The sequence below is a fragment of the Hesperophylax consimilis genome, chromosome 20, assembly GCF_061612785.1.
Source record: "Hesperophylax consimilis isolate HC1 chromosome 20, BYU_Hcon_1.0, whole genome shotgun sequence".
Lineage (NCBI taxonomy): Eukaryota > Metazoa > Arthropoda > Insecta > Trichoptera > Limnephilidae > Hesperophylax > Hesperophylax consimilis.
Genome location: NC_142855.1, coordinates 16,365,596 through 16,392,466, shown reverse-complemented (window position 1 = coordinate 16,392,466; position 26,871 = coordinate 16,365,596). Strand labels below are relative to the sequence as shown.

The 26,871-nt window shown below is 35.5% G+C and overlaps 2 protein-coding genes across 2 annotated transcripts in view; one reads left to right on the top strand and one right to left on the bottom strand.

Moving 5' to 3' along the window:
* The window catches only part of fbl (pantothenate kinase 3 fbl), an 81,508-nt gene extending 73,309 nt beyond the window's left edge, over positions 1–8,199 (bottom strand). Inside the window, exon 1 of the mRNA XM_089643647.1 lies at positions 7,714–8,199. The gene's annotated coding sequence lies outside the window, so the exon portion shown is untranslated. The remainder of the gene's footprint in view (positions 1–7,713) is intronic.
* Positions 8,200–11,344: 3,145 nt separating this feature from the next.
* Positions 11,345–23,608, top strand: LOC149414199 (uncharacterized). Its single transcript, XM_089644319.1, has 7 exons — positions 11,345–11,462; positions 12,123–12,208; positions 12,535–12,619; positions 15,569–16,094; positions 17,315–17,415; positions 20,381–20,720; positions 21,609–23,608. Exons 2-7 carry the CDS (start codon positions 12,132–12,134, stop codon positions 21,800–21,802), a joined length of 1,323 nt encoding a protein of 440 aa, XP_089500445.1. The 5' UTR covers positions 11,345–11,462; positions 12,123–12,131; the 3' UTR covers positions 21,803–23,608.
* The last annotated feature ends 3,263 nt before the right edge of the window (positions 23,609–26,871 follow it).

The window sequence follows — 26,871 nt, the reverse complement described above, 5'->3', positions numbered from 1 at the left end:
GGTGCATCTTATCTGTGTTATATCTAGCAAAAAAGATAATACCAGATTTGAAAAACGTAATAAAAGTTATCTCCATCGAAAACGATCGTCAAAAATACGTAATGAAAATGATGTCAAAATACACAATAATAATTCTTTATTGTCCTTTCTAGTGGAAGTTATTCTCAGTATCGCCTCGGCGAAAGAACACATACAGAATCAAAACGTGACTTGAAATGTAAAATGTAGAAGTGTTTGGTCATCAGCTGTGAATAGCCAGGTAATTATTTATTTATTAAAGGACATCGTCCAAATTACAAAATAATAACACGAATACAGTAAAATGAAAAATACAGGAGTGGACAAAGGTACAGCAAAGACATAAGGTAGATATAATATAAGAAAATAAAGTGACAAGTCGAATGAAGTCAAGACAACGCCGTGGGTCAGGACCACAGGACACTTGTAATATTCCGTCACTTGTTTAGCGACTGGCAAAAATCATTCAGACTTATCCCAAAAAAGTTAAGGTTTTGACTTCTTTTTGAAATCTTCCCCATGGGAAAAACTAAACCCTTCCAAACACTTTTCCACAAATGATCATCTAGTCAATCAACACAATGCAATTGCATTATATAAGCAAAATAAATACAAAACAATACAAGAACAACACGTCAACTCACCAGAGATCAAATAGGAAAAAAAAATTCACCGTCTCCAGATATTTTCATATCAGAGGGTTTGGCTCGGTAGAACTTCTAACAGGGCCTATAAATCCTACTGATCCCTCAACATAAATATTTAAAAAATCTTACGTTATCCTACATGTATTCAAAATGACCGACTTTTGCATCTTTATTTATAAATTTTTTGATAGATCTAATACGCCTAAATTTTGAATGAAAGAGCTACGTATAATGCCAGTAGCCGAAATAACAAATGGTAATATTTTTATAGTCTGAGAATGCCAAATTCTTTTTATCTCATTTCCTAGATCTGTGTAATTATCATTATTATTATATTATATTGTTTTTTTAATTATGCACCTTCCTCTACCCATCTCCTTCCCCTCTTCACTACCTTCAGTCTCACAATATACACAATTCGTGGATGCCATAGTCTCACTGGCTCCAGACAGTTGGAACCCTTGTGCGGTATTATGCACCTTCCTCTACCCATCTCCTTCCCCTCTTCACTACCTTCAGTCTCACAATATACACAATTCGTGGATGCCATAGTCTCACTGGCTCCAGACAGTTGGAACCCTTGTGCGGTATTATGCACCTTCCTCTACCCATCTCCTTCCCCTCTTCACCACCTTCAGTCTCACAATATACACAATTCGTGGATGCCATAGTCTCACTGGCTCCAGACAGTTGGAACCCTTGTGCGGTATTTACAAATAAAAAGGTTTACAATTCTAGGAATTTTTGTACATTGTTAAATGAACTAATGTTTTATTTTGATAGCATAATAATAATGATAAAAAAAACATATTTCATAAAATTCTTTTGATATCATAAATGTAATAATATATTATGTATGAATTAGATAACGTTGATAGTAAAAAGATTATAAACAAAAGCACTAAACAATAGTTGCCTAAACGAGTGTGACATTTTCAAAATTGTAACTAATGCATATGTAAACAAAAAATCATTATCTCTAAATAGTATAAGTAACTAACCGCGTCTGTCTGTTTGTGCGTTCTAAACTAGGCAACGGAGTTTGATAGGGTTATCACTATAATTTAGAGAATTTCTTCCGGAAGGTTTATATGTATAATACATGGATATTATATTTATTCAAACAGGGTCGCATCTCGGAGTATTTAGACCTTACCCCAGCACTCGGGTTCTGCTGGATTACGCCTTCTATTTCCTTCTATTTCTTCCCTCGTGGGGCCTTCAGGGAACCAAGGGGAAGTGGACTCCTCCATCATGGGGCATTTAGGGAACCAAGGAGGAGTGGATAGGAGAGATGAGGCCCTCTTCACTCGTAAGGCTTTCAGGGAACCAAGAGAGAGTAGACTCTTTCGTTGTGGGGCCTTCAGGGAACCAACGGGGAGTGGAATCTTCCCGCATGGGGCCTTCAGGGTACCAAGGTGGAGTGGAGAGAAGAGATGATACCCTCATCCCTCGTGGGACCTTTAGGGAACCGAGGAGGAGTGGAGAGGAGAGATGAGGCCACCTCCGTGAACCCTTCCCTTGTGCGACCTTCACGGAACCAAAGGGTAATGGAGAGGAGCGACGAGACCTTCTTCCCTTGTGGGGCCTTCAGGGAACAAGGGAGATTGGAGAGGAGAGATGAGACCTGGGAAGACATACAGTAGAACCAGAAGACATAGCCACATACCCAATGACAACCCTGGGGAACTTTATAACAGGGACCGGATTACTGTTAAAGGATTGAGGTAAAATGGCAGATAGCACAATGGGCCTACGACCCAAGTGCTCACGGGAACTACATGTAAACCGTCTCCGCTCTATAAATAAATAAAAAAATTAAAATATTTATTGAAAGTAGAGAACAGTCGAGCAATTCCGGGTACACATCAGCTAGTTAAATTATAAAAAGAATATTTCGCCGCAGAGGTAGGCAGAGAGGATCAACTGCCAAACAAATCGATATAAATTATAATATAAATTTACCGGTCAATTTTCCTACAAAAATTGAGTTCACCAAATTATTTGTGTTCATAAAAAATTCATATTTCCTACCATGTTTAATTTTAAATAAAAACTTTATTGCAAAGTTATTAATTACGTTCAACTAGTTATTTTGGTGCTGCACTGGTAATTTTGATGGCGTCAGACCAATTGTTTGGAATCAGACAAAAACATCACAACCCTTGGTTTTGAAAGAAACCAAAGAACTATCCACAGATTGGTATCAAATGTAGGACTCTTCATTATTCCAATATGTTAATTTAGCATGAATAAATCATTTAGATTATTTTTTTTCTTTTTAAAGGCTGAGGCCTTCATTTTACAATACAAAAAAATATACATAATACATTTAAGGCGATGCACTACGTAGTAATGCAAAATCATGTGTTTTTGGTTTGAAAATTTGGTCGCCTAGAAATGTTTCAGATGCTTTATTAAATACTGCGAATAGAATACATCTTGACCTTTGAAATAATCGAGTATTTTTTAGATAAGTCTTTTTATAAGCCCAGAAAAAAATAATATATAAGGCCTATGAAAACTGCTTTAAAGTTCAAAATCTCCTACTTAAGAACCCATTTTCGGTTATGGTTTTATTGTATAATGTGGCAAATTAAGTTATTTATAAGATGATCGAAAAACATTTAAATATTTGTGCCTGAACATCCACAAAATAAAATAAATGGCACTTTTTGGCAATGTTTTTTTCTTGCATAAATCAAAACAGGTGGATGGTGTTAAGCGGGAATTTAAGCCTTATCGCCATCTACGTAAGGTGTGTTATTGATAGCGGCTCGATTAAAAATATTACACAAAGAAAAGTGAAGAAAAAAAAACACAAGATTAAGATAAATTTAAACTAAAAATGTGGATTTAAAATTAAAATAAAATAAAATGAAATAAAGTTAAAATCGGTATATTTATATTATATGTTGTGTGTTTGTGAGTGATATGTGTTTTGTATTGGTTATGTGTGTGTTACAAATAATGAAGCTCAAGTTCTCATGAAGCCAACGTCAACCGTGAACGGGTGTTCAGCTCGTGTTCGAGTTTCGCGCACGTGCACCGGTGCATCAGGAATCAATGCTGCTAGCTCCTTGGAGCAGGCTCCATTGAAATACCTGTAGAAGAGACTCAGCATGCCTACATGGCGTCTATGGATTACAGAAGGCAATTGGTCTGTTAACAACGGATTGTCAATCAGACGGATCGCTCTTCTTTGCACAGATTCAAGCAGGTTACATTTAAAATATGCATTTAAAATAAACATTACTATTTCTAAATAAATAAAAAATTAATATCAAATGTGAAAAGTGTTATCAAAAACGCTAAACACGATAAGAACTCGATATTTCGAAAACTCATTCGTTTCATTTGGGGAATTTGGCGGCAGATGTGTTTGCCCACCTGCTGCATGGCGGGTCGGATCGGGGGAAACTGGATGAGGGAGACCTTTTGACCTCTCTCGACCCATCGCATTGCACCGCATTGGGAGAGATGGATTCATAAGTACGTCACTCCTGGATGCCTTAAAGCGCTAACCACCCCGTATACCTTTTTCCTTCCCAGAACTTCCTCCCCTTCATTTACCTAAAGAGATCCTTCACACAGCATCCTCAAAGATGACATAGGTCCTGAGGGATGTATCTTTTCACAGGGCCTCCTTTGTGGATATAATGTTTTTAAAAAAAGTTGTCCTGTACTAGGGGCATAAGACGAATATGGAATGCTGTATCTTGTACACGTTGGCCCTAATGCGTTGGGCTAACGCGTACTAGGGGCATAAGACGAATACGGAATGCTGTATCCTGTACACGTTGGCCCTAGTGCATTGGGCCAACGCATACTAGGGACATTAGACGAATACGGAATGCTTTATCTTGTACACGTTGGCCCTAATGCGTTGGGCTAACGTGTTCTATGGGAATGGGACGAATACGGAATGCTGTATCTTGTACACGTTGGCCCTAATGCGTTAGGCTAACGTGTTATATGGGCATGGGACGAATACGGAATACTGTATCTTGTACATGTTGCCCCTAGTGCGTTGGGCCAACGTGTACTACGGGCATGAGGAGAATACGGGATGCTGTATCTTTTGCTCGTTGGCCCTAGTGCTTTGGGCCAACGCGTACTAGGGGCATTAGACGAATACAGAATACTGTATCGCTGTATGAGATGACCTAGGTTGTATTTCTTATACTTATGTGTTGCTATGTTAATAAATAATTGTATTATTTCAAAATAAAAAGTAATTTGCGTGTATTTACGAACGAAATGCTATTACTTGGTTTTAACTAGTATTTGCCACGAACTGAAAACACTTTGTCATCACACACGAGGGAATTATTACATTTATTTAAGCAATTTGTTTAGAGATAGCATACAACCTCAAGCACTGCGTGAAAGTTTAGTACTAAATCGAAGGTACGGCAATTACCACATATGGTGCCTGCCACTTTGAGATCTCTGCAAACGGTGTATAAACTTTAAAAGTAATTGGCCGTAGTACCCTGACTCCAGTTAGCAGGAAACTGTTGGGACTCTTGAGCAGTACTGACATTAAAAAAATAAACAAATAACAGAACTAGTAGAGGTAAATATACTAACTAACTAACTAACTTACCATCACGCCATATAAAGCAGAGGTAGGCAGAGGACAGACTGCCAAACAACTAGGTCTTGACTCATTCACTTTCATACATACTCTTCTGTTATTCTGACTCTTGACACGGTCACTATAACTGTTTGTTTCACTTGAACGTGCCATGTGTTCCTCACACGTCCCCGTCTTCTTCTAGGATTCACATTCGCAGCATATATTCTCTTTACACTCTACATGCCCAAACGATCAAAGCGTCCATTTCGTAGTTTTCAGCCTTGCATTCTTTGTGAATTTCAGCATTTTTCACACGATCACACGTGGTTTTACCACACATACGCCTCAGGGAATTCGTTTCCAAAGCATTCAATCTACTTTCATCCTTTCTCTATCAATTCCATGCTTCTCTACCATCATCAGGGTAGGTATCAGCACTCCATTGTGGACTGCTAACTTCGCTTCTTTGGACAATTTGTTGTTAGCGCCAACTGCGTTAAGTCCTCCATTAATGGAGTTACCTGCATTTACCCTTGTTTCAATATCTCTGTCAGCCTTCCCATCTCTCTAGAACATACTTCCTAAATACACAAACTCATCCACCTGATCCAAGTATTCCTCATTCACAGTTATATTGCACACTGTTTTCGTACTCTCTCTTTCAAACACCATTACTTTAGACTTACTTACATTCATCATTAACTCATTCTTCATGCATACTTGGTTCATCCTAGACGTGATAAACTGCAGATCTTCCATACTGTTAGAAATCAAGACTGTTAAAATTAAGAACAACAATATGAAGCTTTGATCCAAAAATAGGTCGTTATGTTTTTATTTTAGATTTAATAAAAAATCAGCATAAATTTTTTTTTAATATTTATTATTATGTCAAAACATAATAATTTTTTTAACGAAATAGCTATTAAAATGCATTATACACGGTGTCCGGAAACTCGTAGTACAAGCGGGAAACTGGAGAATCTACACCACATGGGGAACCCAAAAAAACATAAAGTTTTTTGATTTGACGATTTTCAAAAAAAAAAAAAAAAAACCAAAAAAAAAAAATTTTCGGCTATTTTAGGGTTAAAGTTTTTTCTGGTGTTTAGGGTTGAATAACAGATGTTTTAACCCTGCAGAGCAGAAATATTTTATGATTACACCGGGTTAAATGAAGGGTGATTTCAAAATAATGCTTCAAATCCGAGTTTCTTCATTTGTTTTACTTTCAAATAGTTTTAATTAGTTGGGTACTTTGATCTTCAGTAATAATTTATAAGAATTTGATTAAAAAAAAAAAAAAAAATCAACTTCAAACTCGATTTACTCGATAACGAAAGCTCAAATAAAAAAAAAATATACTACAAAATCGACTCCAAATGTGATGTAGATTCACCAGTTTCCCGCTTGTACTACGAGTTTCCGGACACCCTGTATACAATTTTCTGAAACTGAAATACTTACTTCTCATTATTATAGACCACTTGCCAAATTTTTTTTTTCCGTAGACCCCCTGCCTGCCGAATATTGAATTTTCCTAAAACTATTAACGTCCCATGTGATAATCATTAATTTTTTTTGTAAAAAGATTCCCTTCCCTTGCCTGCACAACAACCGGGTGGCAGTATAGTTCCACTGTCTTTACATTGTGCAGACAGGGGCGCCCTTGTGAAGTATTACACCAAATGAAAATGAAGCAGGATAAGCAACGGGAATTTCTTTCTGTAGCTGGCCCTACAGAACTGCCCCTTAAGTTCTTTGTTAGCGCTTATTCCGATCAGTTCTTCTTGTCACATGATATCCGATTCTTCAACGTTCCATTTCCACAGTCAAAATGTCGTCAAACTTAGTTTCGAAGTCTGTGTTAAGTACATCTAAATGTTGAACGTCATTATTACCCTGGATATTTTTCAAAAACAAGTTGGGGAACTAGGAAAATTTGCGGCTTCCAATGTGCAATGTTTTGGTTCAATATATTAATTCTGACGAGAAAAGGAACGTATACTTTATTTATATACCTCAATAGACAACTTTACGAAATATAAACATAAAAATAACAAATAAGTAATTTCTCAGTCTATTATATTTGTGTTAGGTGTATTGTGTCATTTACGGAACTCCTAAATGTTGACTTGAGGTAAATGGGGGTTGGTTCGTATGTACCCCCATTTGAATCTCGTGGACCCCTAAATTTTTTTCTCGCTGACATGGACCCCCAGCAAGCCAATATCGACCCCTGGGGGTCCATATAGACCACTTCGGGAAACTCTGATCTAACTGATACAAAGTGTTTTGAAAATAAAACAAACGTGTATATACAAATTTATGTGTATATATACATACTCTACATTGTATATACCCTATTTTATGTGTATTTACGCTAGCAGAAACTACCCTATTTAATAAAAAAATTGTAGAACTTCACATAAAATTGAATTTAAAAATATTGAAAAAACAACTCACTCATTTCAATGAATTTCTGCAGAACTTGTTGATATCTCCCTCAATTCAGTATAACTTCCTCACACAACTGACTCTATATTTTTAAACTCGACAAACAAACTTTATATTTTGCAGAAAAGCGAATTTGAACAATTAATATCACACCGTTCTAGCGACACTTGATATAATTGATACGATTTTTGATATATTAATGCTGTATATTTTATAATAACTGTGTGACCTCCTTGAAGATTCTGCTTCAAACAAAATACTGATTTCCGCGAGTCAAAACTTAAACTTCAGGCGCACAGTTTACATCCGCGCTGCAAAAGCGGGTTCCCAACAGAGCGTCGGTCCATCCCGTCACAGGAAGATATGATCGCAGATACAGTTCGAGGTCAAGCTGGAGATGGCAGTGATCTCTCAAGAATTAGAAGTTCTGTGTTGACAATAATAATCATACGAGAAAACAGCCGACCACGACATATCTCATTATGACATATGACTTTTGACAGTTCTACCATCTTTACAGTGGGAAAAAGTGTGGCCAGTGTTAAAAAGAAAATTGGTAAAAATACTTTGCACAAAACATCGCACTACCGACCTGAGTAAGCACCAAGTGTTCCTACTATTGTTTAACGCATTTGAGAATAGGTAGATACTCCAATAAAAGTTTTTCACATTTACATTATGATCCTTTCTAACTAGTCAATTAATTTAGGTATAATAATAAGTGTTTAGTCCCGATGTGGGGAGGTTTGTGCAATTCCATTAACCCTTTAATATATAAAATATGCAATGCTTGATAATACCTGAGTAAATTATTTGAAAAATTTTGGTATTTTTTTTTTTTTTTTAGAAATTTTTCTATGTTAATTTGGATTAACATTGGATGTCAGAGGGTATTTTTTAAAAAGTAAGGTAAAATAAACATAACACAAAAGTTACACATATAACTGTTTAATGTCAAAAATGCACATTTACAATGTAGTGATAATCTGGTACAACCAAATAACATTTTAAATAAAATTCATTCAGAAATAAAGAAAAAATCTAGGATAATAAATCGTTAAAAATTCGCTATACTAGTCGAAAACATGTCCGTTACTAGAAGTGTTAATTTGAATGAACATTTGAAATTCATTTACAATATTCTAGCAAATGACTGTGAACAGTGAATTAAACTGGTGTTATTATTATAGAACACATCTTACTGCGTTAAAATTTGTGTAATTCGAGTAGGTATAAAATATTAATATCTAACCTTAAATTAAATAATCAATGAAGGCAGAAATTTGATGAAATTCACAATCAGCAGATGTCAAAATATTTATCGTTATTGTGGCGGGAATAAGGATTTCAACCGAGCGGAAAAAATAGACGCCACAGAAAAGACTACAAGCTATAAGAAAACAAAAATATGGCTTTTCTAAATCTTTACCGTTACGGTAAAAAAATTCACAAAGTTTATGTTAATTTGAATTAACACTGGGCTGAAAGGGTTAAGCTTATACAATTACTAACTGATGTGTGGTGATGTACTCGGCATGACTAGCAGTTATTCTTAGTAGATAGTCATTTAATATGGCGGACTTTTCTGTAAGCCTTTTCAAGATCTACAAATTCGTGTTAAAGTTTTTTGATTTCTCTCATAAGGTGTAAACAGCGATAGCAATGTAAGCGCCCGAAAATATTTAAAAACTAGAAAATATAGGTATTACTGAAAATAAATTCACATTTTTAAAAAGTTATGTGGAAAAGAGACAGAAAAAGGTAAAAATTAACAACCTAACCAGCGAGATTATTGATTTTAAATTCGGGGTGCCTCAAGGAAGTATTTTGGGTCCAATCCTCTTCTTGATTTACATTAATGACCTTTGCCAAATATAATGTGAAGGCGAAATCATACGTTTTGAAGATGGTATTCAATGCCAGTTTCAATGCCATTTATGCAAAATCGCATTAATGCACTGTCCAGGGCTTTTTAGTTCCATGTCTTATTACTAGTGACAGTAGGCTGTGACCAAGAGTGTTGCTTTTGGATTTTGTTGATTTTGAAAATTTTGGGATTTTAATAAAGTTTTTAGAACATCTGGAGAAAATGCTGGGATTCTGCAATATTATTTCTCAAATTCTTTTTAATTACGACAACAATATCGGGACTGAGTTTAATTTTTACCTAGATTACATGCAGAGGGCAATAACTTAGTAATTAACTTAGTTAATAACGTAGATGTGTTCAACTGCATGGATCAAGTTACAAGAAGGCTATAATGACAAACCTTAATAATATAAATAACTTAGCTAAGCATAATACTATTCTTCTGCGTTGAATTTCTGTATAACTAGTAGCAAAATTTTATTTCTTGTGTACTGTTGCACTAAACTATTATGTATATCAAATGTTTGGAAAAATACGTACCAGCGTAGAATATATAAATACATTAATATGAGTATTGATGTAACTAACTCCGAATGAACTAGCATTTTTTTGTTAACATACTGTAATTTCGTTTTCTTCGGAAGCATTTTAACGAAAGATAAAATCTGAAAATAACTAAATAATAAAAAGCTAAAGTCAATTGAGTTTTGTTTCATTTCGGAGGTAGAATTAAATGTTTATTTATTTATTTGTAGAAACAAACAGCTTTTACATAATTTACAATGATATAATATATATATATACAAGTTAACTGAAGTCAAGCCACAGAAGTTTCTTATGCTTATTGTTCTCAAGTTCATTGGAAATGAAGTTTCAATATCTTAAAATTAATTCGGTGTTAAAGGAAGGGGAGAGGAAGAGGAAAATAAGAAGAGGATAGGAGATGCTCCCGATACATTCCATACTCTCATATTAATAATCGATCGTACGCATTACTTCATATCGATATTTCTTTAGGTTATTACCAAAAATGTCAATGCTGTAAAATTTTGTATTATATTGTGCACATATTCGAGGAATTGAGGAATTTTTTCGAATGTTTGTTCTACACGAGGGTATATAAAATAAATTAGATTGTCGGGTTGATCTAGTAGGAATATGAAGATTTATTAAATTGTTAAGTTCTGGTGAGTCCAGACCATTATTTAGGATTTTAAACAATAAGATTTGATCAAAAATTAGACGTCGTGTTTGGAGGGAGTTAAAATGATGAAATTTAATGGATTCGGTATAATTTGAGAAGTGTAAGTTTAGTTTATAATTTATGTGTTTTAATTTATTTTTTTTGAATTCTTTCTATTCTTTCGATATGGGCTTGGTATAAAGGAGTCCAGATCGGTGTACAGTGTTCCAGGTGCGGGCGAATATATGAGGTGTAAAGGGAATATAGAGTGTTTATGTTGTGGAAGGGTTTTGCTATGCCAATTATAAATTTTATTGGCTTTGTTAATGACATCATCAGTGTGTTGGATAAAGTTTAATTTAACATCCAGTGTTAACCCAAGGTCCCTGATATATTTTACTTCATTGATAATGTTATGGAACTTGTTGGGAATTCTTATTCTGTTTTCCCCAATTTGGGAATTTTGAGCATCTATTGTGGGAATTTTAGAACGTACAGATCGGCAACCCCGTCTAGGAGTGGTGTACGGCATATCTATGGACACGATCTATGACAGCTATAATGACAGCCGACAGCATTTATCTATGGCCGACAGTTCCTACAACAACGCAGTAAATTATAATATTATTAAAATCTGTCAAATCTGTGTCCTCGTCTCCGCCATATCCTCGTCAGAAGCAACTATGCAGTACTAGCGCTGCTTGGGTATAGTTATATTTTTAGTTCCATTTGATTATTTGCATTCGTTCCGACATAATTAACTTCAGTTACCTTTCGTTCACAAAATCAACTCTCTTCTAAATCCATCCGCAAAGAGATCAAGGCGATCCAATACCAAGTAATGCAAAATCAGGTGTTTTTGGTTTGAACATTTGATTGCCTAGAACTACTACAGATGCTTTAATTAAATACTGCAAGTAGAACACATCTTGGCCTTGTCAGCAGACAATCATTTTTTTTATAAGACTTTATAAGCCTAGAAAGTATCAGGCCTAAAAAATAACTGTCTAGTGCAAATTATCCTATTTACAAACCCATTTTCGGATATGTTTTTTATTGTATAATGTGCCAAATTCAATTTTTTATTCGATTATCTAGGAAATATCGGAGGAAAATTTTCATATATGTACCAGAATTTCACAAAAAAAAATAAAAATATGCATTTAGTTTTATTGAGGTGAACATTGAATTTGCAATTGTGAAATAACCTCCATGCCGTCTACATAAGGGTTTCACCCTTTTGTATTTAGTTATCGCCCAGCGCTGGCGGTATAAAGACGTTCTTTACCTTATTGCCGCTCTGTTCTGTGAAATTTTTTCAACTAAAATCAGTTTAAGTGTAATCGTTTTTTTTTTAATTCCTAGTTATATACTATGGGGAGGAAAGATAATAAAAAACTGGGTATGGTCAGCGGCCTAAAAAAATTTAAAGTACGCGCTGGAATGTTTGGGTAAGTTCAAATTTTTTTTTTCATAATAAGGTACCTAGAAACAATAACAGAAGAAATATTTATTTATTTTATGCTATTATGTGTAGAAATCAAACAGATATAAATAACGAATAATAAGAAATTTATATTGCATAATGAACGCACGATAAAATAAGTTACAATCATTATTTAAATATACAAAAAAATTATTATAAATCGGTCATCATCGATTATCGAACACAATTAGATTATTAGGTAAGATATACTTATAGAGTAGGAATTAATTTTTATTTTTTCAATGCATGCAATGTCTTTTGTAATGTAATGTATCTAAATGTTTTTTACAGGCCTCTACGTAATCTTTCCGAAAAAATACAATTAAAAAATACTGCTGTTTCCGAGGGATTTCTATCTGTCAATGAAAATGTACAAGTAAGTTTTTTTTTTACCCCTAATTCCTAATTACAATTAGGTATTGTAATTTATTTAATTTAGTCGATTTATATAACAAAAAATTGTAAATAACGCAACTGAAAAAAACAACGAGTGTAAAACCAATTTCAAATCTCGCGATTTATTAAATTCCACTTTTAAATTGCTGTAATTAGGAAATAATTATGTATATGAAATCTCCACAGAAGATTTATGTTTTAAAATAACTTTTATTGCCAAGTTCCTACTTTCCGAAGAAATGATCAAATATAAATTCTTATTTATTAAAACCAAAACTACAGCCCAAAGAGTAGGTATTTAATGCTAATAATAATAATAATATTTGATGATTTTTATAGCGCCGCTTTTGTGCAAAATCACCTCAAGGGCGTTGTACAAGTATATAATACATTTCTACTATGTTATTACTAACTATATATGCAGATAATATATAGTACAATACTTACATGGTAGGTCACTTGAGATTAACACTTAATTAACATTAACTAATTGTTTATTAGCGAAATTTAGACATAATTGGATATAACTGGACTTTCTCTCAGGAGTGGTATATTTAATTTAAGGGTATGACAGCTTAAAAAGGTAAGTTTTTAGTTTAGACCTGAATTCTGTTGGACTTGTTATGGATCTTAGTTCCGGAGGGAGTTTATTCCAAGCCTTCGGCCCAGATACTCCGAAAGCGCGATCACCAAACTTAGTATTTGGTTTGCGCTTAGGTTCCATCAGTCTGCCTACAGCTGATGATGTTGCTGATCTAAGAGTTGACTGCCTCAGACCAGTGTTTTCCGGGACGCATAATTCAGCTAAGCTATTGATGAACACTAAATTTGGTTATTTCCAATATTTTTATTTTTATTTATAAATATCGATGTTTGCCTATACTGTCGCAAAGAAATTCAAGCAATCGGAGTTATTATTAGTAAATTTAATTGAGGACACCGTAAATAAAATTATTTTCTATAGAAATTGGAATACATTAAAAAAGACGATATATTTTGGACAGACCAAATGGAAGATAAATTAGTTTGTTTTACCAGAAATTGTAGATTCTAGATTCAAAATAAATATTCCATTAGAGAATCAGATCGTATCATACAAGCTCAAGAATGGACAACATTAAAAAGTAAATTAATTAAACGTACACTCGACTTCGATGAGCAATCTAGTGCGGAAATTTTAATTCTGGAGTCCATAACGTCAACGAAATCAATATCTGCTATCGCGTCAACTGCTGCTATCGCGTCAACTTCTGCTGTCGCGTCGATTTCTGCTGTCGCGTCAAATTTTTCAACGTTATTGTCCTTGTAGTGTAAGGTACTCTTTTTTCTTTAAATTTGAAATTGAGATTTTTTGTCACTATACTATTCGAATATACCAGTTTTTCGGTTCTGATTAGTGGGTATATTTTGTATAATTTAGTATCACAATTCGCCCCCAATTTGGGCATTTTACCGCCAAATTGGGGCGAAGCGCGGGTGTTTTTTTTAATTTTAGCGCCAAAATTAGACTTTCCGCAAAATATTCATATCTTATGATCTATTTGATATTTTTCGATGAAACTTTCAGTGTTTTACTTTAAAAAGATGTCTCTATTCATTTATTTAGCAATGTATGTGTAATTCCTTTTTTTATGAACAAAAACTTACTACTTTCTTGGGAATCATAGAAAAAACAGTATTTCACAATCGAAATAACATATCGAAATTTATTCATACAAAATTGCAAGATTATTTACAAATTTTCAATACATATAAAAAAAAACTATAACCTAATAATGCTTCAATGTGTGATAGCGTTCAAAACTCTTTCCTTTATGCAGGGGCACATTGCAAAACTTGCACATGTGCCGCGTTTCACTGCGTAGTTTGTGAGCGGAGCATACGCGACAACGATTATATTTTTTTTTTTGTGTTTCAAACTCATTGTATTGACAGGTAGATAGATCGGGTACCGCCGACAATAGAAAACACATGACCCCGCACCCATTTAGAACCTCTTGTTTACAAGTTTCCCGCTCCTTACCGCTTTGCGCAACAAAACGAGTAAACTCGTCTCCCGCTTCTTACTGTAAAAAGGCGTATGACGAGTTTTCTGGTTTCCCGCAAAGAATGTGTGAAATATGAATTTTTCTTTGCAATTTCTTTGGAATCAATGAAATGAATCAATGATCAAATCTATGAACTTATTCCATGTATCATTTATATACACTCGTATTATCAATATTTTGAAGTTTTATCCAATCAGTACACTTTATTCGATCGAGGGGTTGACGGCATTACGGTTTGTTTCAGAATTTTCTATTATCGGCAGCCTATTTTAACCCATCTGAAATTAGAAATTTCTTAGCATGGACCATTCCAGAAGTTTTCATTTGGAGTGTATTTTTTATAGATTGTTCCGAATTTTACAATCATTCCGATAAAATAATTATTTTACATTGTTTTGCCAAAAAAAAAAAACTGTTCTAAAAACTAAGTACAATAATCTTTTAGATGTGTATTAGGAATCAACATTTTTGTTTATAAATAAGTAAATTTTGGTATTAACCTTTCCTTATCTGTGGTGTGTATTTACTACACATTGCTTCTAATAACTTAAATAACTCTATAAATATAATAAATTCTGGGTTCAGATTTTAGGTATTCCTCCGTTTAACAATTATTTTGTCTCGACGCCATCTAATGAGAGAGTTAGCACTTACAATGCCTTTTTCATATAAAAAAAAAAAAGTTGGTTGTTTCAGGAAGTGCAGTGTGGTTCTTCACTTTGGTTGGATAGCAAAGATAGTCATTATCATCGTCTCAGTAGCAACCTTTGACACCTCAGACCATGGAGGCGAAGTTCGAACCCTGTCCAACCAAAGTGACGATATGGTAATCTAAATGTGGATCTATTATCATCTCATTTAATAACATGTAAACGTTACAGGAAGATACCGTGATGGAAGAAAAAATAGACAAAGTGACGGTGCCGTACACGTGCAGATTATGTCTGAGAGAAATCTCTTCGTTGGCCACACCGATCTGGGGAGACTCGGGAATTTACGAGATAGTCTTCCGATGCTCTGCTGTGAATGTGCTTGAAACTGATGAGTTCCAGTTTGTTTGTTTACGTTGTAAACATCACCTGGACTGCACCAATAAGTTTCAACAAATGTGTCTAAAGAGTAATGAGATATTTCTTAAAATGACCTTTATAAAAAAAGAAGACCCTTTCTCGGACTCGTCAAATCAAGATGAAATTGTCATTGAACCGAATAAATACAGTTATAAATTAGAAGATTTAAATTCTCACGGAGAAGAGGAAGCCATTTCAACTGACGGTATTAAATTAGAAGATTTTCATTCTCACGGAGAAGAAAACGCTATTACAAATGACGATTATAAATTAGAAGATTTCCACTCTCACGGAGAGGAGGATGCCATTAAAAGTGCTACAAAAGTTAATAGTGAAGGTAAATTTATTTTTAAATATATCACTCACGACCAGAGATGTGCTTTATTTCAAATAAATCCATTTCAAATGGAAATGGAGTTATTTGAAATATTTAATATTTAAATGCTTTTTTAAAAACCATTTTGCATTTTAAATGCTTTTCTCAATGCATTTTCCATTTTAAATGCTTTTCTCAATGCTTTTTTGCAACATTCTTCCTACTATCTCCACTCATCTTTTTTTCATAAGCCCCAAATATCAGTCGTTCCTCGACCTCGCTATGAGAGATAATTTACATTTGTCAAGTTGCTCCCTGGTAGGAGCCCTGGCAATTCAGTGATACCATTACAAAAAATACTGATTCAAATACTGAACATGGGGCCATGACGCTGTAATATTAAATGTTAGATAGCAGTTTCTATGTTTTTACGTTGGCAACATTAGTCCCGCGCAAATTTTTTGTGGTTTCATAATCTGTAGTCGTGGTGTTTTTGGATTTACCATCATATAATATGTTTGTTCTACATTGATGTCCATTATTAAATGACAAAACTGTTTAAAAATTCTATAATTATTTTAATTGTTTGACCTGAGAAACCATTTTGCATTTTGAAAATAGGTATTTTGCATTTGAAATGCTTTTCTAAAAACCATTTTGCATTTTGCATTTTCAAATGGAAAAGTTTTGACCCATTTCCATTTTGCATTTAAAATGGTTTTGGGTACACATTTTGCACGACAAAACAATAGCTCGTGTCCCACATACTACAAATTTTACAGGGGACAAAGAAATATCTAAAAACATTGAATTTAAGTGCCAAATCTCGTCACCTCCTTCCCTTCCCAACATACCTCGATTGGGGATGCCATAGTCTCACTGGCTCCAGACGGTCGGGAGCAGTTGGGACTCTTGTGCGGTTTCACATTAAAAAAAATGAAAAAACATACCTGCAGTTAGTTTGGGGAGCCCCTTTGCCTTTCCAACTAATATCTCGATCCATTGCCTTGCGCCGCAGTGAGGGTGATATATTCATTCGTCCGTCACTCGTGGACACACTGATCCCTAGATTCCTACCCACCCCTCATAAGTTTTTCCTTCAGAGTTAATTTTTTAAACTTTTATTTAGGACAGCCGCTTATGTGCGCCAAAATGCTCGGGCCCGATTGTCCTGATTAAACGGAACCGACTGTACGTTGCACTCAATAATGTACATGACATTAAAACACATTTATTTGCAGGTGAAACGGAGGACGAATATCCTTGTGAGCAATGTCCCATGATTTCTTATCAGGAAGATGACTATTTTATCCACCAGAAATCTCATAAAGAGCGGACTAAAGTAAGTTATTATTATTATTATTCAATGAACCGGCGGCATTCGGTTGATGCGCTCATATCAGATTTTACAATAGGCCAATCCTTTAAAGTAGAAACACAGTGGGTTGACGTATGCAATGCGTGTGTCCACATGACATATCACTTTAACATATCCGTTTATATCTCCGGCAACTAGCTCAGAATAATATTTAAACATATTGCTGCTTTATACTCAGTCGTATGTTCTGCCTTCTCGCCAATTCGTGTCGCTTGGGTGGGGACAAGGGAGGTGAATTTAATTATAAACATCTTTGGGGTTCTGGTGAGGAGGCACAATGAAAGAGGTTGTGTTTTATTTGAGTCAGGTTGCCGTATATGAGATGACTTGAGGACCGATGATGAAGACTCCGGATGCAGGCGGTGAGGTGTTGGTCAATGTGCGGGTCAGTGAGTCGACGCCGCTGCTGGTGACCGGACTCGTTGATCAGGTACTGGTGAAGGCCATGGATCTTCCGGGTGCTCCAGTGCTGAACAGAGAAGCCGAAAGGTGCAGTGGACCTGGTCGGCGGTTGTGCGGGAGATGCATAGACCAGCGAGGATGCCGCTTGATCAAGGTGCGTGGATGTAGCGCTGGTCAGATGTGCTGGAACCATGGCGCTGTGTGATCCGATGTAGCGCTGGCCAGGAATGCTGGGGCCAGGGCGCTGTGATCCCGTTGGAGTCCATGAATGAACTATGCAGAGCCGGGTATACCGAGGTGCGCGGGTTGTTACTCGCGAAGCATTGTAAATTGTTGAACGACTAATGACTGACTGACTGCTCGCTGCGTCGGGCCTATTTATATAGCCCTACCGGTGGCGGTAGTAAGTACGCGAGACCGCTGGCAAACTACGGGTCACTCGCTTCAGCGAGATTCGTCTGGTAGTTTTGATGGCACAGGAATTATGCCTAGGCAATAGGCTAGAACCTTCTAGCGAATGCGCGTAATGTGCTAGTCTAACTCGCAACGTGTTGACGTAGGTAGTTCGCTCGCAAGTAGGTACTCGTAGACAGGTAGGTAACAAGATAGGAACGCTTCGTATTATAATAATAATAATAATTGGATAATTTGTAGAGCGCCGTTTTTGTGAAAAATCACCTCAAGGGCGCTGAAAGTCTGAAGTGTTCCGGTTACGATGCTTTTTGTATTGATGAGTCGTTCTAGATGAATCTCGTAGCATCGCTACGCATCTATTAATTATGGGTCTCGATTTTAATTAGGATTGTCAAGTTTTAATACTAAATCTAAATTATACTTAGATCTATAACTTAACTATTTGTCATATGGTTCGGGTTGCTTCTCCACTGTTCACATCCTCATTTTTCACTGTAACTACCCTGTTGTCACTGAGTTGGTTCTGTGCGTTGTCCTTAGTAAAGCCGAAGTCCTAGGTGGCAGCTTCTGCAGTTCTGCAACTCAGGCCCTCCCGGCCGCGTCTGGACACTGCACTTTCTTCGTCTCACGCCCAGCATTACGTCGCCGGGCGGAGTAAAACATATCTTGCAAATCACTTCTTCGAATTCGACTGTAACTTTTCATCCACCGCCCAGCATCAGATCGCTAGGCAGTGAACGCGTGCTTCGCCACCACTCCTGTCTCTGTCTTCTCTCTCTCCCACCTCGGTCTTGACTGTCTTCCTTCCTGAGCTTGTAGGACCTGTCGCTCTACCCCGCACTTCTCACTTCTTTCCTTACAACCTTCGTCTGTCAACAGTTTCTTTGTCTTAGGGCGTACACTGCAGGACACACTCAGTTTTAAATTCAAATTTATTTGTGACGAAATTTGATTTGTCACAGTCTCTAGTTCTTAAGTATGCGGCAGTTGTTTTGTTGTTTATTTTTTAAGTTATGTTTACTTGTCAACAGGCGCAATTCGTAGCCTTGTCATGTCTCACGATCAGAGAGCGAATTTGAGTACGATTGACTTAGTTTATTATTGTTACGTTCGGAGAGTTCCATGATCTGGTAATGGAAATAGAATCTGATGACGAACAATTCTTCACGTACTTCCTTATGAGCAAAGTGAAATTTGACAAGCTTCGCAGCATCATTGAATGTAACGTAAGAAAAGAAAATGTACGTCTTCGGAAGTCAATTCTTGGTACAGGAGAAAGACTGGCATTCTTCTACGGTACAATTGCCATTATTTACTCATTTTAATATTACATTTAATTACATAAAACAGTAACAAAAAAATCCCACAAAGGCGAAGTCTGTGCGTGGGCATTATAGGTTATGTATTCAAAACAGTGGTGGTTACATTATCTATGGTTTAAATGAAAAAAAAAAATGAATAAAGAAAAAAAAAATAGTACATATAGTTAGATTAATATGATTTTACTGGAGTTTTTGCGTATTTAATAAAAAACAGTTTAAAAGAAGTTAACTTTTTTTTTTATGTAGATGGTAATGGCATATTTTGGGTATCATATTCGTAGAATAAATTATAGAAAAAATTCTCTCACTTCCAGATACTTTTTTTACCCAGCTTTTGACATTTATTTTATACAAAACATTGACTTATAATAATAATAATAATATTTGGATGTTTTGTATAACGCCGTTTTTGTGCAAAATCACCTCAAGGGCGCTGTACAAATATAAAATACATTTCTACAATGATCTATGTTATTACTAACTCTACTATGTTATTATTATCTCTACTTTCTATAAATATAATATGCATGTGTTATATATACAAACCTTCCGGAAGAAATTCTCTTTATGATAGTGAAAACCCTATCAAACTCTGTTGCATAGTTTAGGAGAACTAAGCGCACAAACAGACAGACGCGATAGCGACTTTATCTTATACTATTTAGATATTTCTCACTATGAACCTTGTCCTTATTTGAGCTGTTCCCAAAAGATGTCTGCTGGATTTGTTCTGGTTTTGTACTGATTGTTCATTGTTACTGTGAGTCTCTCATAACTGTTTTTCATTACAGCGATGTACTCGAACTGATTTGTGTCCAATCTGTGGAAAGATTTTGATGAAAAGTGATTCCTTCCTGAAGCACGTTTCCTTACACATGCACCCGGAGCAACCTAAAGAGTGTGACGAGTGCGGCAAGATGCTTTCTGGAGACCACACTCTCAGGCAACATAAATTAAGCCACCGACCCAGAGTGCTAGTTGCCTGCACGTTATGCGGAGTTAAAATCACAAAAAAAGCTCGTAAACGTCATTTGGAATCTGTACATAACCAACTGCAAACCAGCTGTCCTTATTGTGACAGGAAGTTCAACTGCCGGTACAATATGGGCGTTCATCTGCGCACGCACACAGGTACCCACATATTCATTGTAACTCTCTTATAAGCAGTAAACTTACAAGCGAAGATGGTCTTAAACATCATATGGAATCTGTACATAACCAACTGCAATCCAGCTGTCCTTATTGTGACGGGAAGTTCAACTGTACAACATGGGCGTTCATCTGCGCACGCACACAGGTACCCACATATTCATTGTAACTCTCTTATAAGCAGTAAACTTACAAGCGAAGATGGTCTTAAACATCATATGGAATCTGTACATAACCAACTGCAATCCAGCTGTCCTTATTGTGACGGGAAGTTCAACTGTACAACATGGGCGTTCATCTGCGCACGCACACAGGTACCCACATATTCATTGTAACTCTCTTATAAGCAGTAAACTTACAAGCGAAGATGGTCTTAAACATCATATGGAATCTGTACATAACCAACTGCAATCCAGCTGTCCTTATTGTGACGGGAAGTTCAACTGTACAACATGGGCGTTCATCTGCGCACGCACACAGGTACCCACATATTCATTGTAACTCTCTTATAAGCAGTAAACTTACAAGCGAAGATGGTCTTAAACATCATATGGAATCTGTACATAACCAACTGCAATCCAGCTGTCCTTATTGTGACGGGAAGTTCAACTGAACCCAGTCAGTTACGAGCAGATACTCGAGGTGGAAGAACGCATGTTTTGGTTTCTGTTGTTTCGGTTTTGGTATTGCTCTGCAGTCGTACGAGGAACACACGAGGATAAAGGCAGCAGAGCCTGCTCCTTTTCAGCAGAGAAATGTATAAATAGTTTGAATATTCATATTCGTAATGCTGGCTGTCGTCTTGGGAGCGTGCGGAAGTTTAGGAGTGTACAGGGAAGGTTGAAGCTAGTTTGTTGTTTTGCGTTTCAGGAGAAATGCCATACTCGTGCCCAGACTGTGGGATAAGTTTTGCGCACCGCGTGACCATGAAGCTGCACCGGCTGAAGGAGCACAAGGTCAACATGTTCGACCCTCCCACCCAAAAAGAAGGAACCAAGAGAAAAAGAAGAAAAACAAACAAAAAAGACAATTCAACCGCAACGGCTTCCGTGGTCGAGGGTTAAGGCTTTAAAACAAGACTACAAATCACTGCGAAAGACTAGGAATTAAGGTGAGTTTACAAATCCGGAGGCTGCAGGTTCAAAGGCCGACATGCGCAACTAAATTTAATTGAAATAATTTGTGTTTTTTTTTTTTTTTTTTTTTTTTTTTTAAATACATAAACGGCTATACTTCCTGTTGTTTCACAATGAATTGGTTAAAAATAATACAGGGTGTCTGAGAGTAAAGTGCACAAACTTCAAGAGGTGATTCCACATAATGGTACAAGTAAATAATACAGGGTGTCTGAGAGTAAAGTGCACAAACTTCGGGAGGTGATTCCACATGATAGTACAAGTAACAAAGACGAAAAAGTTTTTTTCGAAATTCCAACTTTCAGGTAAAATTGGTCCACCGTGTGCCGCCGGCGTTATTATTTTACGTTGTTGCCAAATCTATCGTCCCGCCACCCACTGCCGATTCCGTCAGTCAGTGTTGAATTTGAATTGCAACGTATTTCTGGTACTTACCGTGCATTGTGTCTATAACTTTTATTTTATTTGCAAAGTAGATCTGATAAATTAATGTACCTAGCAATTTTTAGACTAAAAACTCAATTGTTATAATCAAAAAATGTTAAAGTAATGTGTCTTTATCTAGTGTGTATTTATTAAAACTTACTTAAAAAAACATCTTTATTCAGTGTGTGTTTTCTCCAAAGACTTACTTTTAACATTATGTTTATTTGATTGTATACTTACCTAACTGTTAAAAATTGCGTTTCTTTAAAAAAAAAATTTTAATTTAAAAATTTTTAAAAGAAAGACAAATATTCCCGGGTTACGAATAACCTGACAATATTTGAAAATCTCCTACTACCACCACAGTAAGCTGAAAATGTTGCTTGTGTTGTGATGGAGGACTTAGCCAGCCGTGGAATTGAACACACTACGCCTGGGTGGGACCCAAACGCGATGTCAACTCGGCCACCGACCGGTCTGTTCTTTGGTGCGTAATTTTGTTATTTAATTAATATGACAATGCCTGGCTTTGTGTACCCACGAAGAACGAGCAGACATTCGCTATGTTTTCGGGTCACAAGATGGAAATACTCATGGAAGGTAGACATTTTGAAAATTTGTGTCGTGTAGTTCTTTTTTTGAATTTGGTTTAAAACCTAAGATTTTGTAGCACATTGTAAACGTCAAACTTTCGGTCTTATGTTATTGTTTACATGCGGTTTCAATGGATACGGGCCAATCACAAACATGCAACGTTGCCACACTCGCTCTCGGCAATTAGTTTTCACTGCTTTTGATTTTTTAATGTTCCTCTTCTATAGAAGCTGGCTCTTGTGTCTAGAAGAGTGGTGAGGATCAGAATGAAGAATATTTAATGTTTGTAATTATGAATATTAAAATTTATAATTAATTACAAAGAAAGTTTCATCATTTTGGTATTTTTAAATTGAATTTCTCTTTAATTGCTTTTAGTAGGTGTTTATCGTTTTGTATTGTTCTGATATTTTCAGGTAGGCTGTTGAAGTATTTTTTCCCTAGATATATGTAATGATGTTGAGCAAAAGTGGTGTTACATTTTTGTGTTGGAAATATATATTTTTGACGAGTACGACTTTCAGTTAAAAAGCTGTGATTTTGTTTTTCTTTTATTATGTTTTTTTGTCAAGATCATTAAATTTTAATACTTTAAATTCTTCAAAAATTAGGTGTGTTGGATAATCTCTTGGTTTTTTCAATATTATTTTTATAATTAGACGTTATATGTATGTATTATACAGGGTGTCCGGAAACTCGTAGTACAAGCGGGAAACTGGTGAATCTACATCACATTTGGAGTCGATTTTGTAGTATATTTTTTTTTGATTTGAGCTTTTGTTATCGAGTAAATCGAGTTAGAAGTTGATTTTTTTTTAAAATTTTTTTTTTTTTTTTAATCAAATTCTTATAAATTATCAGTGAAGATCAAAGTACCCAACTAATTAAAACTATTTGAAATCACCCTTCATTTAATCCGGTGTAATCATAAAATATTTCTGCTCTGCAGGGTTAAAACATCTGTTGTTCAACCCTAAACACCAGAAAAAACTTTAACCCTAAAATAGCCGAAAAATATATTTTTTTGTTTTTTTTTTTTTTTTTTGGAATATGCTCAAATTAAAAAAATTTATGTTTATTTGGGTTCCCCATGTGGTGTAGATTCTCCAGTTTCCCGCTTGTACTACGAGTTTCCGGACACCGCCTTCCGAAAGAAGTTCTCTAAATGATATTGAAATCCCTATAAATCTAAGCGCACAAACAGACGGACGCTGAAAGCCACTTTATTTTAGTATAATAGAGATGTCCTTAGTTGGAATCTCGGAAAAGTTATTTATTTTTTACTCTTACCATTATGTAGAATCATTTCCTCAAGTTAATGCACTTTACCCTCAGACACCTCAGACTATATATTGTCTGTGTAAATTTAATACCGCGTACGAGCCAACGATTTCAAAATATATTTTTTTGGAACTTTCAGTTGAGCAACACTAACCGCATTGATTGGTGCTTTTAAATTTTTTAATTGACCAATAGACTGCTTGTACCCACTCCATAGTCCATAGCAAACAAACGCGCATATATCCCTTGATAGTTTTTTTGTCCATCCTGAACGTTTTTACAAATGGTTCTTCCACAATATTGGACTTAGGGCCCGTTCCCACTTCCGTTTTTAAAACGGGTCCCGTTTTAAAAACGGATGCCCTAGTGGCTGTAGTGGATGTATGGAGCTGTTCACACTTGTCCGACACGATTTGAAAACGGATCCGACATTTTTTGTCGGATGGATCGCCAGCGCAGCGCGTCCGCTTTCAAATCGTGTCGGAACACGCTCGCTCATAGTTTTGTATGGAGCTGTTCACACTTGTCGTCCAGTCGTTCCGGCAGAGTCCCCCCCACACCCCGACCCCTCCCCGCCCGCTCCCAGTTGCAAGGAAGCAGGCACGCTGCGTGCTTGTATTTGGTTATTTTGTTAAGTAAATAAATCAAAACTACAATAATGGATAAGGAAATAAATCCCGAAAATTTAATACCACTGGTCGAAGAAAGAGTATAGTAATATTTTATCTTTAACCACTCAGAACATTAGAACGTCAAAAGACGTAAATATGATAATAGCGGTCAAGACATTAGAACGTCTTTTCACGTAAACGCGCGAGATTTTACAAAAATCGATTTATTTCCATCACTAGTATACGGATTGCCATGATTTAAAAAACAGAGTATCGATAATGAATAACGCTACGCGTCTGTATTCAAGAATATATATGGAACGTAGAACTGCATTATCTAAGCCGATTGAATCTGTCATCTTGTTCGTTCATAATTTATTGCGTTTCTAAATAATTTATTAAAAATATTTTAGTTTGAACGGTTAATATTTTGAGGTGACTAATAGTTTTTAATTATATTTCTTCAATATATAAAGTGTTATTTCTTTATGATACTCAGAAAAAAGTACATTTTTCAAAGCTTTGAAATAATTGTAAGCGATTTTTACATATTTTTGACGTTTTCATAAAATGTATATTTAGAAACGCAAATATTTACGTATTACAATACAATGCTATAGTGGATTTCATAATCTTTCCAAAACATTTTTTAGAATGAGGCTACGTTTCCCAAAATGTGAGTTATGAAGCTTTTAGCAAAACTGTGCTATATAAAAAATCCAATCATTATTATTCTAAAATAATTAAAGAACTTTAGTTCATCACTTCTCAACTGACCAATTAACACTTGGAAAATTCCTACAGAAAATCTTTCAGCTATGATGGGGTGTACCCAAAATTTTCTTTTCCCTTTTTTTTTCGTCTTTTTAATAAGTACCACATGACAACAAGAGCTTCACCGTCGTTCATTGCGCACCATTACTGAAGAATGAGCAAATAAAATGTTTTGGTTGAATCGACAATTATTTGTTTTTGTAGAGTATGATCCGGTTTTAAAACGGGACCCGCCTCCGATTTGAAAACGGAAGTGGGAACGGGCCCTTACACGGTCGATGTATACATTTGCGGCACTTTCCAGAGTGTTAGATACAATAGTATCGCCCCGTGTAAGACCACCGTTCAGAATTGAAAATAAAATTGTATTACATTAGTTTCTATTAGTTTATAATTTAATTGGCTTCTATTAGACAGTAATTCCCTTTTCAATCTCACGTCGAGCACATCACATCAGAGATGTGCAAAATGTGTGCCCAAAACCATTTGAAATGCAAAATGGAAATGGGTCAAAACTTTTCCATTTGAAAATGCAAAATGGTTTTTAGAAAAGCATTTCAAATGCAAAATGCAAAATACCTATTTTCAAAATGCATTGAAAATGCAAAATGGTTTCTCAAGTCAAACAATTAAAATAATTATAGAATTTTTAAACAATTTTGTCATTTAATAATGGACATCAATGTAGAACAAACATATTACATGATGGTAAATCTAAAAACACCACGACTACGGATTATGAAACCACAAAAAATTTGCGCGGGACTAATATTGCCAATGTAAAAACATAGAAACTGCTATCTAACATTTAATATTACAGCGTCATGGCCCCATGTTCAGTATTTGAATCAGTATTTTTTGTAATGGTATCACTCAATTGCCAGGGCTCCTACCAGGGAGCAACTTGACAAATGTAAATCATCTCTCATGGCGATGTTATGGACCGACTGATATTTGGGGCTTATGAAAAAAAGATGAGTGGAGATAGTAGGAAGAATGTTACAAAAAAGCATTTAAAATGGAAAATGCATTGAAAAAAGCATTTAAAATGCAAAATGGTTTTTAGAAAAGCATTTAAAATGCAAAATGGAAAATACCCATTTTGCATTTCCATTTGAAATAAAGCACGTCTCTGCATCACATGGATGGCTTTTAAAATGCTAGGATTTATACTTACATACATTTAAGATTCTCTACACATTCTACGTAAGAAGTCATGTAGAGTACGCATCAACAGTGTGGAACCCTCATTGTTCTACACATAAATCAAACATAGAAAGAATTCAGAAAAAGTTTTGGAATTGTTTCTTA